The 19,116-nt window shown below is 41.9% G+C and overlaps 1 protein-coding gene across 1 annotated transcript in view; it reads right to left on the bottom strand.

Moving 5' to 3' along the window:
- LOC147751480 (cadherin-related family member 3-like) overlaps window positions 1-19,116 on the bottom strand; it is an 853,888-nt gene that overhangs the window by 212,167 nt on the left and 622,605 nt on the right. The window contains exons 16-17 of the mRNA XM_086933301.1: window positions 9,393-9,608; window positions 7,388-7,533 (exon numbers count right to left, since the gene is read on the bottom strand). Coding sequence (XP_086789427.1) covers window positions 7,388-7,533; window positions 9,393-9,608 — 362 coding nt within the window. The remainder of the gene's footprint in view (window positions 1-7,387; window positions 7,534-9,392; window positions 9,609-19,116) is intronic.

The following is a 19,116-nucleotide window of genomic DNA, read 5'->3' as shown; positions in this document are numbered from 1 at the left end:
TGAAAGAGGCTACAGAGTTGTACAAAGAGGGAAGGCGGATGTAGAAAGAGGCAAGAGGGGTGCAGAAACAGGTAAGAGAAATTCAGAAAGAGGCAAGACTATTGCTGAAAGAAGCAACAGAGGTGTAGAAAGAAGCAAGAAAAGTGCATAAAGAGGCAACTGAGATGCAGAAACAGGCGTGAAAGGTACAAAAAGAGGGAAGACGAGTGCAGTAAGAAACAACAGGGGTGCTGAAAGAAGCAAGACAGGTGCAGAAAGAAGCATGGAAAGTGCAGAATTAAGAAACTGGGGTGCAGGAAGAGGCAAGAGCAGTGCAGAGAGAAGCAACAGAGGTACAGAAGGAGGCAAGAGAACTCCAGAAAGAGGCAGGAGAGTTGCAGAAACAGGCAAAAGAGGTACAGAGAGAGGGACCATATGTGCAGAGGCAAGAGAGGTACAGAAACAGGTAAAAGGGGTGCAGTAAGAGGCAAGACGGGTACATAAATTTGCAAGAGAGGTGCAGAAAGAGCAAAAGTAGTGCAAAAGAACCATCAGAGGTGCAAAAACAGGGAAGTGATGTACAGAAGGAGGCAAGAGAGTTGCAGAAAAAGGCAAGAGAGTTGCAGAAACAGGCAATAGAGGTATAGAAAGAGGGAATAGGTGGTCAGACTGAGGCAGGAGATGTGCAGAAAGAGGGAAGAGGGGTACATATAATGGCAATAGGGATTAAGAACTTTGGAACAGAGGAGAAGGAAGAAGTCAGAGCAGTGCAGAAATAGCCAACAGAGGTGTAGAAAGAGGCAAGACGGGTACAGATAGAGGCAAGTGAAGTGCAGAACAAAGCAAAAGAGGTGCAGAATGAACCATCAGAGGTGGAAAAAGAGGTAAGAACAGTGCAGAAAGGGGTAGGAGAGGTATACAAAGAGGCAAGAGGAGTACAGAAACAGACAGGAGAGTGCAGAACGAGGAAGAAAACTGCAGAAAGTTGCAACAGAGGTGCTGAAAGAGGCATGAAGGGTGCAGTAAGAGACAATACAGTTGAAGAAATAAGGAAAAGAGGTACAGAAAGAGGCAAGAGTGGTGCAGAACCTGGCAAAATGGGTACAGAAAGAAGCAACAGAGGTGCTGAAAGAGCAAGAGAGTGACGGAAAGAGGCAAGTGAAGGGCAGAAGAAGGCAAGAAAACTGCAGAAGGAGGCAAGAAAACTGCAGAAAGAGGCAATAGAGGTGCAGAAAGAGGCAAGTGAGGTGCAGAAAGAAGCAAGATAATTGCAGAAAGAGGCAAGAGGGGTACAGAAAAAGAAAAGAGTGGTGCAGAAAGAGGCAAGAGGTCTGCAGAAAAAACAACAGAGGTGCTGAAACAGGCAAGTGAGGTGCAGAAATAGGCAAGAGATCTGTAGAAAAAAGCAACAGAGGTGCCTAAAGAGGCAAGTCAGCTGCAGAAAGATGCACGACAGGTGCAGAGAAAGGCAATGGAACTGCAGAAAGAAGCATCAGAGGTGCACAAAGTCACAATGGGGTGCAGAAAAGGAGAGAGAAGTGCAGAATAAGCAAAAGAGGTGCTCAAAGAGGCAAAAGGAATACAGAAAGAGCAACAGTAGTGCAGCAAGAAACCAAACTAAGTACAGAAAGAAGCAACAGAGGTGCAGTGGGGGCACGAGGAGTGCAGAAAGAAGGAAGAGAAGTGCACAAAGAAGCAACAGAGGTGCTGAAAGAGGCACACAGGGTACAGAAATAGGCAGGAGAAGTGCAGAAAGAAGCAACAGAGGTACAAAAAGAGGCAAGAGTGGTACAAAATGAGGGAAGAGAGGTGTTGAAAGAGGCTACAGAGTTGTACAAAGAGGGAAGGGCGATGTAGAAAGAGGCAAGAGGGGTGCAGAAACAGGTAAGAGAAATTCAGAAAGAGGCAAGACTATTGCTGAAAGAAGCAACAGAGGTGTAGAAAGAAGCAAGAAAAGTGCATAAAGAGGCAACTGAGATGCAGAAACAGGCGTGAAAGGTACAAAAAGAGGGAAGACGAGTGCAGTAAGAAACAATAGGGGTGCTGAAAGAAGCAAGACAGGTGCAGAAAGAAGCATGGAAAGTGCAGAATTAAGAAACTGGGGTGCAGGAAGAGGCAAGAGCAGTGCAGAGAGAAGCAACAGAGGTGCAGAAGGAGGCAAGAGAACTCCAGAAAGAGGCAGGAGAGTTGCAGAAACAGGCAAAAGAGGTACAGAGAGAGGGACCATATGTGCAGAGGCAAGAGAGGTACAGAAACAGGTAAAAGGGGTGCAGTAAGAGGCAAGACGGGTACATAAATTTGCAAGAGAGGTGCAGAAAGAGCAAAAGTAGTGCAAAAGAACCATCAGAGGTGCAAAACCAGGGAAGTGATGTACAGAAGGATGCAAGAGAATTGCAGAAAAAGGCAAGAGAGTTGCAGAAACAGGCAATAGAGGTATAGAAAGAGGGAATAGGTGGTCCGACTGAGGCTGGAGATGTGCAGAAAGAGGGAAGAGGGGTACATATAAAGGCAATAGGGATTAAGAACTTTGGAACAGAGGAGAAGGAAGAAGTCAGAGCAGTGCAGAAATAGCCAACAGAGGTGTAGAAAGAGGCAAGACAGGTACAGATAGAGGCAAGTGAAGTGCAGAACAAAGCAAAAGAGGTGCAGAATGAACCATCAGAGGTGGAAAAAGAGGTAAGAACAGTGCAGAAAGGGGTAGGAGAGGTATACAAAGAGGCAAGAGGAGTACAGAAACAGACAGGAGAGTGCAGAACGAGGAAGAAAACTGCAGAAAGTTGCAACAGAGGTGCTGAAAGAGGCATGAAGGGTGCAGTGGGAGACAATACAGTTGAAGAAATAAGGAAAAGAGGTACAGAAAGAGGCAAGAGTGGTGCAGAACCTGGCAAAATGGGTACAGAAAGAAGCAACAGAGGTGCTGAAAGAGCAAGAGAGTGACGGAAAGAGGCAAGTGAAGGGCAGAAGAAGGCAAGAAAACTGCAGAAGGAGGCAAGAAAACTGCAGAAAGAGGCAATAGAGGTGCAGAAAGAGACAAGTGAGGTGCAGAAAGAAGCAAGATAAGTGCAGAAACAAGCAACAGAAGTGCAGAACCAGGGAAAGAGGGGTAGAGAGGGAGGCACTAGGGGTGCAGAAAGAAGCAAGACAGGTGCAGAAAGAAACAAAATAAGTGCAGAAAGAAGGAACGGAGGCAAAAGGGGTGCAGAAAGACATAATAGGGGTACAGAAAGAAGCAAATGAGGTACAGAAAGAGGCAACAGACGTGCAGAAAGAGGGAAGAGCGGTGCAGAAAGTAAGAGAGATTTGCAGAATGAGGTCAAGAGAAGTGCCGAAAAAGAAAGAAACTTGCAGAAAGAAGCAACAGAAATGCAGAAAGAGGCAAGAAAGGCACAGAGGCTTGCACACCATTAGTACCAATTTAACACCAACATTTAGCAATAATTAACAGGTGATCTTTTTAGGTTTGTAAAGGGACTTCCTTAACGCAATAGCACTTGTCGATGCATGTTTGGTAATGTTTGAGCCGGTTGAGCTAGAAAAAAGACTTTTTTTGTTCAAATCTGCAGATTAGGGTACTGATAATGAATTATGTGGCTAATGCAGAAATTGTATAATGTTGTTTACGTCAGTGCAGCCAAACAGTCACATAATTCAAGTGGCTCTCCTCATACCTCTGACTAGGTCCACAAGTGCTTCTCAGTGATTCCATCTCTTTTTTTCTCACTGAGTTCATAGTTGAGCTTCTATAGAAACGAGGAAGACTAAACCTGAGGGTACCATATAATTACTCTCTATAACATTTAATCCCACTCTACATAATTCCTATACACTAGGGGCCAGATGTAGGTAAATTAGATTTACCGATTTTTAATTACCGAATTTTACCGATTCAGTAATTAAAAATCGGTAAATCTAAAGTGTGGATATGTAGGTATATCCAGATGTTGAAATACCGAATCTTTAACAATCGGTATTTACCGATTCTGTAAATACAGAATCGGTAATGCCCATTCATTCCTATGGGCTTCAAAGCCCATAGGAATGAATGGGCATTACTGATTCGGTATTTACCGAATCGGTAAATACCGATTCACACAAGGGTGCAGGGGGTGTCACTTTGACACCCTCTGGCACCCCCAAAACAGGCACGGGTGCCATGTGGCAGGCATACCTGCCCTAAGGGCAGGTCTGCCTGTCACATGGCATAGGTGTGCATGCACACATGTGCATGCACACCTGAATCGGTATTTTACCATCAAATTGGATTTGATGGTAAAATACCGATTCGTTAAGGCTCCTGGGACTCTGAAGAGTCCCACCTACATCGGAGAATTACCGAATCGGTAAAAATACTGATTCGGTATTTTACAGAATCTGTAAATTTACTGATTCAGTAAAATTACTGATTCTGTAAAATTGAGCCCCTACATACCATTTCAGGTATACCGGTCGGTAACGGCCGAAAAAAACGATTTTCGTCCGTTACCGACCGACCTACATCGGGCCCTAGATACCACATACTTTCTATCCACGTAATTACACTGCACAGCATACCACATAATTCTACTACATACAACGTACATCCACTCCACTTCAAAAAACATTAGTAAAAAACTTTTGCATTTACAATGCCAATAGCTCTAATTCTCGCAAATGCGAAACCTATTACATTGCAAACACTTCTTTAACTTGTAGTCACTCTTGCAGAGTGGTGGAGAAAGGGTGCTGGGCCTCCATCCAGCGCTCAAGAATTCTGCTCCATAGGGCTTACAGGAAGTACCAGGAGGGCTTCTTGGCCCCCAAAGTCTCTCAGGATTAAATCTGCTCACACTTCCAAAAACCAAAACAGAGTTTGCTATGACAGGGTGGGACCTGTGCTCCCGTCCTGTCATAGCAAACGGCAATGTCCCGGGGGTGGGCACCCTGGGACATTGCAGGACTTGGACCTGTAGGGGTGGTGGTCCCCAGGGCCATCAAGGGCTCCAGGAGGGGGGCCACCAGGTTCAAAGCCCCAGGGAGGTGGTGGTCCCTTGGGCCTGGGGGTCCAGAACAGGCCCTAGTATTTGAATATTTAGTGCCTATGGGAGGTGGTGGTCCCCAGGGCAGTGTAGGGGAGGCAGGAGCCCCACAAACACTTAAAAAAAACAATTTAAGCCTCTGGGAGGTGGCGGTCCCTGGGGTTTGGGGCGGCCTTCGAGGCCCCCACCCATGTTAATGAATGCCCTGGGGGTGTGTGCCCCCACACATAATGAATAAAGCCCTGGGGAGGTGGCGGTCCGCGGGGCTGTGGGGGCCCTACAGGCCCCCGCTAATGAACTGAAAATTCCCCCCAGGAAATGGCCCACCAGTGGACTTCTACAAAACGAAGCCTCATTAGAGCAGCCCCATTAAGGGGTGTGTCTTTGAAAGTTAAAAGCATGGGGGAGTGTCCACGACAGCACACATTTTTCATCAAAGCCTCTGAGGAAGAAATAATTTCGAAACACAGCAGGCCTGACGGAATGGCTAATCAATTTTTCCAGCATGACGAACTCTGCCCGTACCTATAATTAAAGGCTTGCACCTCTATGCTGTTGTTCGAGTGCTTCTCAAGCGTAGGGCAACCTTCGAGCAGCATCCATAGGCGGCGGCCCAGCTGCAGAGAATGCACCACCCCTCAATCTGGGGGCCACAAGGAGGATTTACCAACCTCAAATGTGGGGCAACAATTCAAGATTTAGGACTGACTCGCCTGCTGGGGCTCATATAGAGCTGAAATGGACTTACAGTTCATCAAAGTGCATCCATCTATGGAGTGAATTTGGGCACTACAGCTCCCATAATACTACAACACTGCCTCCTTAGTGCAGCCCCATGCAGGGGTGTATCATTGGAAGTTAAAAGCATGGGGGAGTTCCCACAATAGCACACATTTTTCGTCAAAGCCTCTGAGGAAGAAATAATTACGAAACACGTAAGGCCTGACAGAATGGCTGTTCAATCTTTCCAGCATGATGAACTCTTCCCGTACCTGTAAATAAAGGCTTGCACCTCTATGCTGGTGTCCTAGTGCTCATGTGATGTTCTTGCATCGTTTTATTTTGCATTTGCTTACTCTTAGTATGTAGGGATGGGGCCTATGCATGGGAGGGGGGAGGAGGACTACTATGTGCACTCCACTCCCTAAGCACACATTTTTCGTCAAAGCCTCTGAGGAAGAAATAATTACGAAACACGTAAGGCCTGACAGAATGGCTGTTCAATCTTTCCAGCATGATGAACTCTTCCCGTACCTGTAAATAAAGGCTTGCACCTCTATGCTGGTGTCCTAGTGCTCATGTGATGTTCTTGCATCGTTTTATTTTGCATTTGCTTACTCTTAGTATGTAGGGATGGGGCCTATGCATGGGAGGGGGGAGGAGGATTACTATGTGCACTCCACTCCCTAAGTGCTCATGTGTGTTTGGACGGCCGTCTCAGGCCGACCAAAACACACATGGGCACTTAGGTTTTCTCCAGCCCAGCTGCATTGAGCAGCTTGGCTGGAGAAACCACCAGAGACGACCTGGTCTGAGTAGGGTATCTTTTCAGCCTGCTCAGACCAATCCCCATGTTGCTCTGCAGCACAGGTATTGGATGGGAGACTGTCCCAGGGGCTGCTGGGACCTAGGAAGAGGGGAGGCAGCAGACACGACTCTGGAGGCAGCCAGCAGCTAAATGTAATATTAAAAAAATCTATTATTTTTACCCCTTCCACATGGCCCCCTCATGCTCCCCCTATGGCCCTTCCACCTTTTTTTGTGGCAGCCGCCACTGAAATTACATCTTAATGAACAATGACATTTCAAGCTATTTAAAATGTTCACATCCATTTCACACCAAACTGTTCTTTTAATGATTACAGCCATATTCAAAATTGTTTATTGGATCATAGATTATATCTGTCTTCACTGTCACTCAATTAGAATTTTTCTTTTTTACTCTTTTTATAATCCATACGGCACTCAAATTGTTTTTTATTATGTAACTCACTGAAAATGGCGTCCTGTTACACTCCATTTTTAGTTCTGAATCTCATTTTCTGGACTTCCTAACAAATGCATTTGTTTGCGGTTGATATACTCCTGGTGCATTTGAAGATTCTACTTATTTGACTTGAATCTCTATTAAACTTGAAAAACATGCACACTTTTTGTAAGATGAATCATATCTCTCTATAAATTCTGCTCTTCCTACAGGTAAACAGCCTCTTTTACTAATAATACTCCTGGTTCACACAATACACTATTCATTTTGTCATCTTTCATGAATATATTTAACAGTCAATAACATAAAATCTATCATTTTTTGTTAATCATTTCAAAACCATATTCTACCTGCTTTAGAAAATGCCTATCAGTATCGTATGCCTTTTTCCACAATTAATGCTTACCTGAACATTGATTGTAACCACAGCAGTGCGCTTTAACTGCTGCAGTGGATCTGGCTCAATATCATTGTTGAGATCTGTTGCTTGGATACTTAAGGTGTACTGTGACTTAGTCTCTCTGTCTATAGCATTTAACACCTTAATATTACCTATAACAGCCAAAAACACATTACCAATTAACAGATAGACCTGTACGCATAACATCGTATACACAGGTTATTTACTATTACTTGAGAGATATTTAACAATTTCACATTTATGTTCGCTGTACAATACAGAAAACAGATCTAGCATTTGTTAGGCATTGTATCCTGGGTTCAATAATCTTCATTATTTGTCTAAATTGGAGGGTTATTTTCTCTAAGTTAAATCTATCCGCTCTGTGCAGTTGTTACCAGAAGTTGCGCTCAGGTTTAAAATATTGAAACTTCTGTTGGGACTAGCAAATTGTTCACTTTACTTGTAGGGGATTAACATCCATCTAAATTAATAATCAATTTTCTTGCACGTTCGAAATAGGAATAAAGACATTAAGGATTTCAGGCAGTCAGTATTAGCAAACGTGGTTATCCTGCTCATTCTTTTCATTAATTCATAATTAATGTTGTTCCCACATTAGCCCCCATTCAGTATCTGCAAAATCTTGTGCCCACTTTCAAGTGTTGAGAAATGGGGAGTCTCGGAGATTTGTGCTCAGGAGAGCCGTGAAGTGGTTGAGGGCTCAGTACTTCGAGATTTCTTCGAAATAAGCACATACATTCGACATCCATTGGAGACGGCACCACTGTAAGTCTGATTTGTCTCTCACAGCTCATTGGCAGAAATGAAAACTAAAACTTACTGGGATAACCCATTTAAATACTTTTTTTGCTAACCTTTGAAAATCTACCACATTTAGTAACTGCTGAAGAATATTTATTGTTTTCTATTTCAAAGTGTTCAGGAGCTCCAAACCTTCACAAACAAATACTTATTTCTGGTTAGTATAAGTATTATTGTAAATCAGCTGTACACTATAAAATGCTGGATTGGCTACAAGCCTGTTGTTATCTACAAAGGAGATTCATAAGTAGTACCTGAGACAAGCCTTTAATAAAGTATCAACCTACATATCAATAAACCTCCTTTCTCCTAACAGTTGCCTATGGCAGTTGCAGTATTGTAATATTGAACCAGGAGCAATAAGTACTATTATTCTGGTTGCAAAAATCAGTCACAAGTTGCAACCCGTTTTTTTTTCAGCCAGGCTCTTATTTTCCAAACAACCTTATGTACTAATAGGTCAGTTCCCAGCATAATGAAGAAAGACCTAGACTGGGTCTCGGTTTGACCTACCTAATCAACATTAAAAGGTCAGCAAACCATCATACCTTTTGTAGCTTTAAAAAACATTGGGGCATATGCTCAAGGAAGTGGCGGAGTGAGGGGTTAGCCATCATGGCTTAACGCTTCACTCCGCCACTTCAATAAACGAAGGAGCACCTTCCTGTACATAAACAATACAGGGCACTTTGCTTTTTCCATGTGTGCTGCCAGGTTTTCCCTGGTCTTAATTTTGAAGCTGCCTCCTATTTACGCTGCCCTTGTACATGGAGGGCAGCATCAAAATCAATGGGTGTTGCAGTGGAACGCCCACCGCAACACCCACTGCCCACCCTTGTAACGCTAAGCATAGCGTGAAAGGGGGCATTATTCACAATCCAGGATTAAGCCACGTTAAGTGGCTTAATCCTGCCTTCTAAATAAGGCCCCTATCACAATCATCACATCGTAAAAAGTGACGATAGTGGCTTGTACATATGCCCCATAGAACCTTCTTTTTTTAAAGCAGCTTCATTTAGCTTTTGAAAAAAAAAGTTGAAGTGAGAGTAGGCATTGGCCCTTTGGATTGTTGACCTCCATTTTTGAATGGCTTACCTCCTCTTTGAGAAGGTAGTAAACGTTTTATGTTGTTTCAAATGTATTTAAATGTATTGGATAAAAATGTCATTACATTGTTGGCCCTTACCGTTATCAGGTTCAATGTAAAACTTGGGAGGGGTTCCAAAATCATCTCCCATAATTGCATACTTCAGATTGTTAAACGGCCAATCATCATCTGTGAATTTGACCGTCCCAACCAAAGTGTTCAATTCACTATTTTCCACCACATTGAATATATTAGATCCTGGTACTGGTGAAAAATCATTCACACGAGTCACTCTAACAATCACGGTTACTGTGCCTGTGAAAGACATATAAAATAAAGGTCACTGACATGCATATTGCTTTGTTACATGTTTTACAGTGCATTGACCATTTGACAAAAGTTATAAAACGAATGTGTGGCCCACAGGGCATTGCTGCGCCTCTTCTAGTTCAAAGGGACAGGAGGAGGCTAGTCTGGTTTTCACCAAGGCAAATCAATGTGAAAGCTAATATTGTTGGATATGGCTCTCGCTGAGAGCCATTAGCATGATTGTCAGACTCTAAATGTGATAATTCACTTCTGTGACAGCAATGGTGGGTTACAGAGCGTATAACTCACTGCTGCTACATCATAAAAGAGTTCCAGGCTGCTCTGGATGGCGCAAAAAAGCGCTGTAATTTAGGAGCACAGCTTCTGGAGGAAAGAGAATGCACAGAGAAGGGTGGGGTGGATAACAGGAGGTCAGATTTTTTAAAACAAATGTGAAGCAGAGAGAAGAGGTAATGTTATGTATGGCTCCCTGAGCAGGCATCTGCCACTGTGTAGCAGTAGAAAGCAGGGGTAGAGGATATTTTTTGGAGGGCATACAAAACATAAAATTATATATGGGTAAAAAGCGTGCCTAGGACATTAACATTAATGTCGCAGACAGAATGGACAGTGACAAAACATCAAAAGGTAGGTTTGCATAGATTTTCTACACCTAACTCCAAGTAAATGAATCTTAACAATATCTATTTTGAATGTACATACATGTGGAATTAAGAATAGTAAATCTATTCTTCTTTGGAGTTCTTACCTTTCAATATTTTGTTCCTCGATACTTTGTCCATGATATTAGTGTACCACAATATTCTTGTACTCGAAATACAAGAGTACACTCAAACAACATCCCCATTATTCATTGTTATCCATGTATATACCTATATGTTACACTACTGTCTATAAGGGAACACATTCCATGCTTTATATTACTCTGCTCCCCTTGCATTGCTCATTTTCTTTAATGAACATTTGATATTGATTCATGTTAAGAGTCATCCCGTCTCAACAGTTGTTTTCCCTAATTAGAGCAACAATCCTAGCAACAACTCTAGTGTCACAGGGTTCACTAATGGGTTGACAATGTGATCCAAAATGACAATTACTAATGTGGCGCTCAGGGACTAATTCGATACAATCATTATTCTTGGTAATTTCAAATTAAAATTATGTATACACCAGTAGCTGAACTCCACAACTTACATCATTTGGTGCATATCTTAAGGTTTTGCCTTTGCAGAAATAGTCCTTGGAAAATACGTATTTTAATTCCGAAAACAATGTAAGACAATCACAAACTTTGTTGTAACGAAATTGACTTATTGGGCCTTTTAAATTTCCATATTCAAGTAATGAAAAAGGCTAAAGACCACAGGTCAAATCAAAAACATGTCTATGCACTCCCTGTTTTGTGTATTGGTTTCTGCTATCCTGCTGTTACCCTGACCGGATTCTTTTCGATTACTTTCTTGGTGGGGGGGGCGGGGTCACCTGGTTCGGTCATGTTCTGCAATGAACAGTTTACTTTCTGGTATGCTTCAATACTCTGAATTCCCTTTTCTCTCAGAAGTCAGTACATTAGGACAGAAACCAGGTCCAAACTTAAGAACAGCTGGAAATCGTAAATAAAAGGCCTCTTGGAGCCACTGTGCAACTGAAACCTGGTCCAACATTTGCTACTAGCCTCTTCCTGGCACCTTGGAATTCTTTAGGTGCTCCTTCTCCTCCAAACTCTTGTGGTGAGTTCACAGCGTACACCTGTGGTTCCTTTGGCACAAGGAAAAAGTTTGGAAACTTTTGAAAACATTTTCTCCAGTGCTCTCGAGCAAAGGGGAACTAATACGAATAGTTCACAACTGACTTATGTCTGAACTTTATATCATCCCCCTAAAAGGCTCCAGCATCATGGAAAAGACACTAAACCCGTACTTTTTTGGGACTTAGATTTTTTTTCAAGCAAAAACCTCAAATGCTCCAGAGCCTTTATGGGACCAACCTAAGGCAGATATAGATTATGACTTTGAAACTTTTTTGAAGTTTTTGACTCCCTGACTTATACCAGGACCAATCTACTTGATGTATATGATTAGGGCTCTAATGCGGTTAGCCTCAAATTGTGCCTAAGTCTTGGTGTACCGTGGCCATTAACTACCATTGGTGCCCTGCAATTTATAGTGCAATTTTCAAGTAGATCATTACAAATTCATATCTCTAGTTCCCTTACTGGGTTTTCACCACTTTGGTGCCATTTTGTTCATTGCATTTTTCTCTATTTTCTCTATTTCTCTATTTTATATTGGGAATTTTTGTGTTTAGTGTTTTGACTTCCTTACTGTATTAGTACTCTGTAAATACTTTACACATTGCCCTAAGTTAAGCCTGTCTGTCGTGTACCACAGTTGCCAGGAGGTTGAGCTCAGGACAATTTAGTGATGTTAAGGGTTGAGCCTGACATTAATTGTGATTATTCCTTAAGGTGGGTAGTCACTCATCTCAAATAATAATTGAATTTCTTACATCCATCAAAAAGAATACCTTCAGTGTTGAATGTTTAAGATTTATGTCAGCAAGGGACTTAAGGTCCCTATGAACTTAGAGGAAATCTCACGAAGGAGTTGTCATTTTAGAAAGGGGGCTAATTAATGAAAACTCTTTCAGTTGCCTTTTCTATGATGGCCCAAGGGGCTCTAACTGATTGTATTGCTGCCCACTGAACTTTCATAGTTTCATCAGCTAAACACATATTGATACATCCTTGATACACTGAAGGACCCACTTTGCTTCCAAGACTAATGGACTCAAGAACTTTTCAGGGCACCACCTCGAAATAGAGAACCACTGGTGATGATAATAATTCCCAGTAGACAGCCTACTGGATTTCTGTACTTGAAATGCAACTGAGGAGAAAGACCTAATCCCCTCTCCTCTTCAACAGCAATGCCATCAATCTCTTCTTCTGAAACATAGCAAAATGTATGATGGGAGAATTAATAGGACAATGATTCACTGGAAATATCCATTTTAATACTCTGAACATTATTCTGAGCAATGAAAACAAACTCATCCTTGGCAAAAAGGGCCTTACTAATATCAGCTCTGCCGTCTCCCTCTGAAGACGAGCTAATAAACTGGAAATTAAAGGAAAATGTAGGAAAGCATACATAAGTAGTGTCCATTCCCTAAAATTACTCCTCCTGAAACCTGTCCCGGAACTCTAGTAACAAAGTAATCTCTACACTTGCCAAAAGGTCTAACTGATGTAATCCTTACCTTTGGCAAATACCTTTGAATATATGAAAGGTCAGAGAGAAGTCGTCAAAAGCAGGGAACACCCTGCCTTACCTGTCCCTCACAGTATTATCCTTCCCCTGAAGGTGTGTCTCAGAGCGCAAGGTCAGATGAGTCTCTGCCCAAATGACTCTATGAAATCTTTGGGCTTTTAGTGACTGAGAATGTGTTCTTGACTGATTGTTGAGGTAATGCTATGCTACTTTATTGTATGTATTCCCCATCACCTGTTCTGCAGAAGATGAGAGAGGTGGAGAATAGCTTAAATTCTGCTTTCATTTCCCTCCAATTTGATAAATGGGTTCTCTTGTCTGGAAGTCTTTTAACTTGTACTGTTGGTGATCCAAAGTGACACCACACCCAATATTGCTTGTGTTTGTGGACATGACTAGTGGCGGGGTAGGGACAAGGAAATTCCATTGAGTTGAGCAAGTATGTTGAATCATCCACCACTGTAGCTCTCTCCAGATGTAATTTGTTTCTGCAAGGTTGCCCAATTTCTGCAAAGCTGGATCCCATGATTCAGAAGATAATGACTTAGAGGACCCAAGTGAAAGTCCAAGATACCGTGACACTACATGATGCTTGTTAAGAGAGAGAGACAAAAAATAGCAAAAATACATTTTGTAGAACATTCCTATATACCCTGGACTTACCATGTGATGTTGGACACAGAGCCATTCCCTTACTGAAACTATTGTCTCTTTTCCCAGACTGCACAGCAAAAATGTTTAATCTTAAATGGAATAGGGTCACCATCCCCAGGAGAAGTCAAGCTTCATAAGCACCCGGCAAACCAACTTTGTATGCTCCAGAATGATGACCTATGACGATCAGTGAACAATCCATTCGTTCAGAAAAAGATGCACCAACATTCCCTGCCTCCCAGGAGAACCCCAAGTGGAGCCAGAATTTTGTGAACACCCTTGAAAAAGATACTAAGCTGAAGGGGAGTACTTGAAATTGCCAATGCTGACCTTCTACACAGAACCATAAAAATGTATGATCAGATGGAAAAATCGTAGTATGAAGGTAAGTATCCCTGTGCTTCAATTTTAAATTCAGATTTTAAATTGAGATTTCCTCAGGAATCGGTTCAATTTCTTTAGATTCATAAGCCCGAGTCTTCCTGATGACTTTTAAACAGAAAAACACTGAAATAAAAGCCAAGTTCTTCCGGGAATTTTGGCCAATCACAAATTGCTTTCTTTGATAGGAGACCTACATCCTCTTGAGTTAATCACATATGTGTGATTGGCTCTGCAAATAGGCCTGAATCTAGCGGAATTCCAATCAATTCCAAAGAAAATCCCTGATTTATTATTTTCAGTACCCATGCATCTGATATATTCTTCTTTCCTTAGCTGATGAAACAAATAAGATGACCTTGTTTTCTTTGGCTTTAGAAGAGGAGGAGGAAATCTAGTATCCTGGTTCCTGAATAGAAAGGAATGGTTACTTTATTCATTCCTGTTTGAAATTGAAAATCTCTCTGTCACCTCTTCATAAATTACCTGTGTGGAGTATCTGGCTTGATTTGAGCATTACATTTCAGCATTAAATAATTGAGCATGTTTCTCATTGTAAAGGCTCTTTGAAGCAGATCTAAAAGGTGATCATCAAACATCTTATTTCCAGAAATATGTAGTAGGCTGGGTTTCTGAGCACCCTTCCCCTGCCAATCTTTGGGATAAATATTGCATTGAGCAGCTATATTGGAAACTCTAGATAAAGCTGACTCTTTTAAACGGTCACTAGTAACATGTGACATAAATCGTGCATGCATTTCTTCACTTCCAAAAAGTTCTGAATGCCCAACGCCCTCCTGAATGGCTGCAGTCGTGCTTAAAAGTCTTTAACAAGTGACTGTGATGGATAATCGATTCAGATTATGGTACTCACATCCAGGTTCAGTCCAGAGAACAATTTTACAATGATGCCTTCACCTTGCAGTCTACTAGCCCTGTCACTGCCACGTCCTCAGAAATAGTATTTGACTGCACAGCCGAGTTAGCTATCATTGTATCAATCTTAACTTTTAGCAAGAGGATATAAACTTGTCAAAGCTTTGGGAAGGACCCCTTTCCCTGCATTCTCCCTTTCTTTTTGAAGGATGAAACTGTAGCTGCTGGCAATTCATCCTAAAAAGGTTTCTGCAAATTTTCTACCAAATGCTTAAAAAAAGTTAGCAGATTCTGACTTCTGAATGAATTAACCTTTAGAAGCAGATTCAAGAACTTCAATTTTCTTCAACTCATACTCGGGAGAGTGCCAAGATGACACTAATGAAGTAGATGAAACATTTACTGAAGAAACAGAGGGGGAAGAAGAAAGAGAATAACATCTACTGAAATTATTGTTTTATTTCTGAAGAACCTCAGGCAAAGATGATGCCATATGATACATATTTTCTTCAGATAGTTTAAATCCAGCAGGAGAAGGAAGAGAAACAGCATCCTATTGTGTGTTTTCCTGTCACCAATATCATCCATAAAGCAGTTGCATTTCTTAAAGAAGTCTTTCCAGTGATCCATGTGAAAGCACAGAACACAGTAACCTTATAAAAGTATCCCAAATTATATAGGTAAATGCTTGCTCCACTTCTGCACCCCTTTTAAAAAAAACATGTTATCACTATCAATAGGCTTGCTTTTTTTACATACAAAAAAGGTTAAATAAATGTGTTTTTAAACATATATAATAGGGCCTAAGAAAAACACTAATTTACATTAAACTTAAAAAAAAAGAAGGGAAATGCCTGGGGCTGAATATATATGTATATATTACCAAGTGGGGGTTGCCACTAGATTGTTATAATTAGGTCAGAGTCACCATAGGAAATGCATTTTTTGTGATTCTAATAACTTTTTTTTCCATTTTATTTTCATTTATTTTTGCTTATTGAGTACATCTGTGGGTACAAGCAGGAAATTACAGCAGAGCACTCTCGTTTTCACATTATGAGAGGAGCAAAAGCTCCATACAGCACGTGCATAACATCTTCTAGTGCAGGAGCCCATCATTTTTATGTCATACAGTTGTATGCTTAATTCCGGGTTATACCACAGAGAGCTTCAAATAGAAAGAAAAAGAAACCAGAGGGGGAATGGAAAAGGGGAGGAAGGGGGCTGACCTCCTCATGCTGTACACACCGTCATTTCATGTCTAACAGTCATCAGTCTGGTCCATTTTCCCCAGATGTGTTCGGCAGCTAAAGGGGCAAGGGAGTGAGATCCACTTTCATCTTTCGAACTCTGCTGCAGCTAAGTCTGAAAGGTTTCCCAGATATAAATATGACATCCTTGGACAGGCATAAGGTCCCGGTAGACAGACAGCTGTCTGTGGCAAAAAGATGAGCCTCGGAGCCAGTCTTCCACCCGAGGAACCTGGCGGCAACCCCAGCACATCTTAATATGTCGTTTAGCAAGCAGCAAAAGAATGGAAATTAATTTCCCATTTCCTACGGGCACGTTACAGCATTTCCCAACAGTTTAATCAAGGGAGAGCGTTCTATATGTAGATCTACAATTGCATCAATTATATCAAAGATTTAGTTCTGATACTGCGGCAAATTGTACCTATAATAGGATAGGCCATGAGTCAATCCTGGACTATGTTCTGATTGAATGTAGGGGATGGTCCCTGGTTACAGATTTCAGCATACTCTCTAGGTATGATAGCGACCACAATGCTCTCCTAGTATCCCTAATGCTCCCCATAGATAGAGAACTTACCAATTTAGAGCCATCCACTAGGGAAGGTCTTTTTCTCTCAAATAATAAGAGAAAGGTCAAGTGGATACAGATGGAGAAGTGTGAAAAAAATCTGATCTCACTTTGTGAGAGTCTCATCCCTGAATTTGTGATGCTTTTTGAAGGTGCTGGTATAAGTTTTGAATCACTAAATAAAGTTGGGGCCGTAAATGATACCATCTATTGTAAGCTGAGGGAAGCATTTTGTAGACCTTGCACTAAAAGCGGAAAGAGTCAAAAAATGGTGACTTGGTTTGATAAAAGTTGTAACAAGGCCAAGAAAGTTCTTATTGTGGAAATGAAAGATAGATGCCAAAATACCAATAAATTAGCAAGAGCTCAGTATAAAAAATGTATTGTTGACGCTAAGATTACTTGGGGAATTGCACAATGGGACAAGAGGAAAAGTGCCTTGGAAAGTAAGAATGTGAAGGCCTTTTGGAATTTAGTTGCAATGGGAAGTAGCGAAGGTCGGATACCCTTGGACTCAAATATTGCGGCAGAGAGTTGGGAGGCTCATAAACAGGCCCTTTATGCCCTGGAGCATTGTATTAGTACAAGTAAGAGCACATTACCCACTAGTTCTTCCAGTATAGATACAGATTTTCCCTCGATCACTATGAATGATATGAATGAATGATCACGGCGCTAAACTGTACCCTTACCTTAGTCGACTCAGCTAAATCACTAGGAATATCACTTGATGAGAACCTGGATATGAAAGAACATATCAAGGCTATGGCAAAAAGTGCCCGCTTTGACCTGAACTACATTTGAAAGGTGAAACCCTTCATTTCACAAGCAAATCTCAAGCTAGCAGTCCAATCATTGGTCATCTCAAGGATTGAATATGGGTGCACCACGTTAGCAGGCATACCACAAATCTCCACAGCACCGCTAAAAGCATTCCTCAATGCAGCAGCAAGACTTATAACCGGCTCAAGGAAGTTCGACCCTATCTCTCCACACCTCAAAGCTTTAAACTGGCTACCATACAAAGCCAGAATTCAGCTAAAAATGGCATGTATCACCCACAAAGCACTTCATGTTTATGTTTATGTTTATGCGATTTTTATAGCGCGCAAATACCCAGAGGAGTCTCGGCGCTCGGAGTACAGAACCATCACTGCGGCAGAAGTTATACTGAGAACAACCAAGTTTTTAGTTTTTTTCTGAAGCTGATGAGAGTGGGAGAAGTTTTGATGTGAAGGGGTAATGAGTTCCAAAGTTTAGCTGTGGAAATGGTGAAGCATCTGTAACCCCAAGTGGCCTTTTCAGTACACGGGACTTTCAACAGATGAGCTGAGGATGAACGTAGAGTTCTTGAATGTTCAAGCGGGCAGAGTGCGTTTTTAAGAAACTGTGGGCCTAAGTTGTTAATGGCTTTGTATGCAATGCACAGTGCCTTAAATTTTATCCGGCTCCTAATTGGGAGCCAATGCAGCTGTCTAATGTAAGGGGAGATGGAGGTGAACTTAGGAATGCTCTGTAGAATTCTGGCTGAGGCGTTCTGGACTAGCTGCAATCTGTTAAGGACTTTTTCTTGTGCACTCAGAAGAAGGGCATTGCAATAGTCGTTTTTTGAGAAAACCAAAGTACTTATTAGGGTTTTGCCGGCCGACGAGGGGAGGTAAGGCATCAGTTTCTTTATTTTTCTCAGAGTGTAGAAGGATGAGGAAATTCCGGAATTAACATATTGTTGGAAAGTCATTTTAATGTCAAATATGACTCCAAGGTTACGGACCTTGGTGACAGGTTGAGGTGGAGCTCCCATCTCGGGAGGCCTCCATAGTGGGGACCAGATTGGTCCAGTTTCCCGAATGTCATCACCTCTGTTTTGTCAGAGTTTAATTTAAGACAGTTTGATGACATCCAGGAACTGATTGCTCGCATTCCCTCTAGGAAATTCGCTGCAACTGATGTGCCATTGTTGTATACAGATAACACCAGTTGGGTGTCGTCAGCGTATGTTGTGAGGGCAATTCCATAAGATTTTATTACCCTAGCTAAGTCCGAAACATAAATGTTAAACAGTGTCGGACTTAGCGAGGAGCCCTGTGGAACTCCGCAGGGAAGGGTAAAGGTGTGTGAGGTGTATTGATCCATTTTTACTGTCTGTGGACGGTCTGCCAGGAATGAGGCGAGAAATTCTTTAGCCTTATTCTGGATTCCTATTGATGAGACACGGTCGATCAAGGTGACATGATCAACCGTGTCAAAAGCTGCTGAGAGACCTAGCAGTATTAATACTGCCGCTCCTCCCTTGTCCAGTGTCATCCTTATTTCATCAGCTGCTTTTAGTAACGCAGTCTCGGTCCCGTGACCTTGTCTGAACCCAAATTGCGTGTCGTCCAGTAGATTGTTATTGTTTATAAAGTTGGATAGCTGTATGTTCATAATTTTTTCGAACATTTTTGCTGGAAACGGAAGGCATGAAATGGGTCGGTAGCTGGCGGGGAGAA

This window comes from Lissotriton vulgaris, chromosome 1_1, assembly GCF_964263255.1.
Source record: "Lissotriton vulgaris chromosome 1_1, aLisVul1.2, whole genome shotgun sequence".
Taxonomy (NCBI): domain Eukaryota; kingdom Metazoa; phylum Chordata; class Amphibia; order Caudata; family Salamandridae; genus Lissotriton; species Lissotriton vulgaris.
The sequence above is the reverse complement of the archived record's forward strand: the minus strand, read 5'-3'. Positions and strand labels throughout refer to the sequence as shown.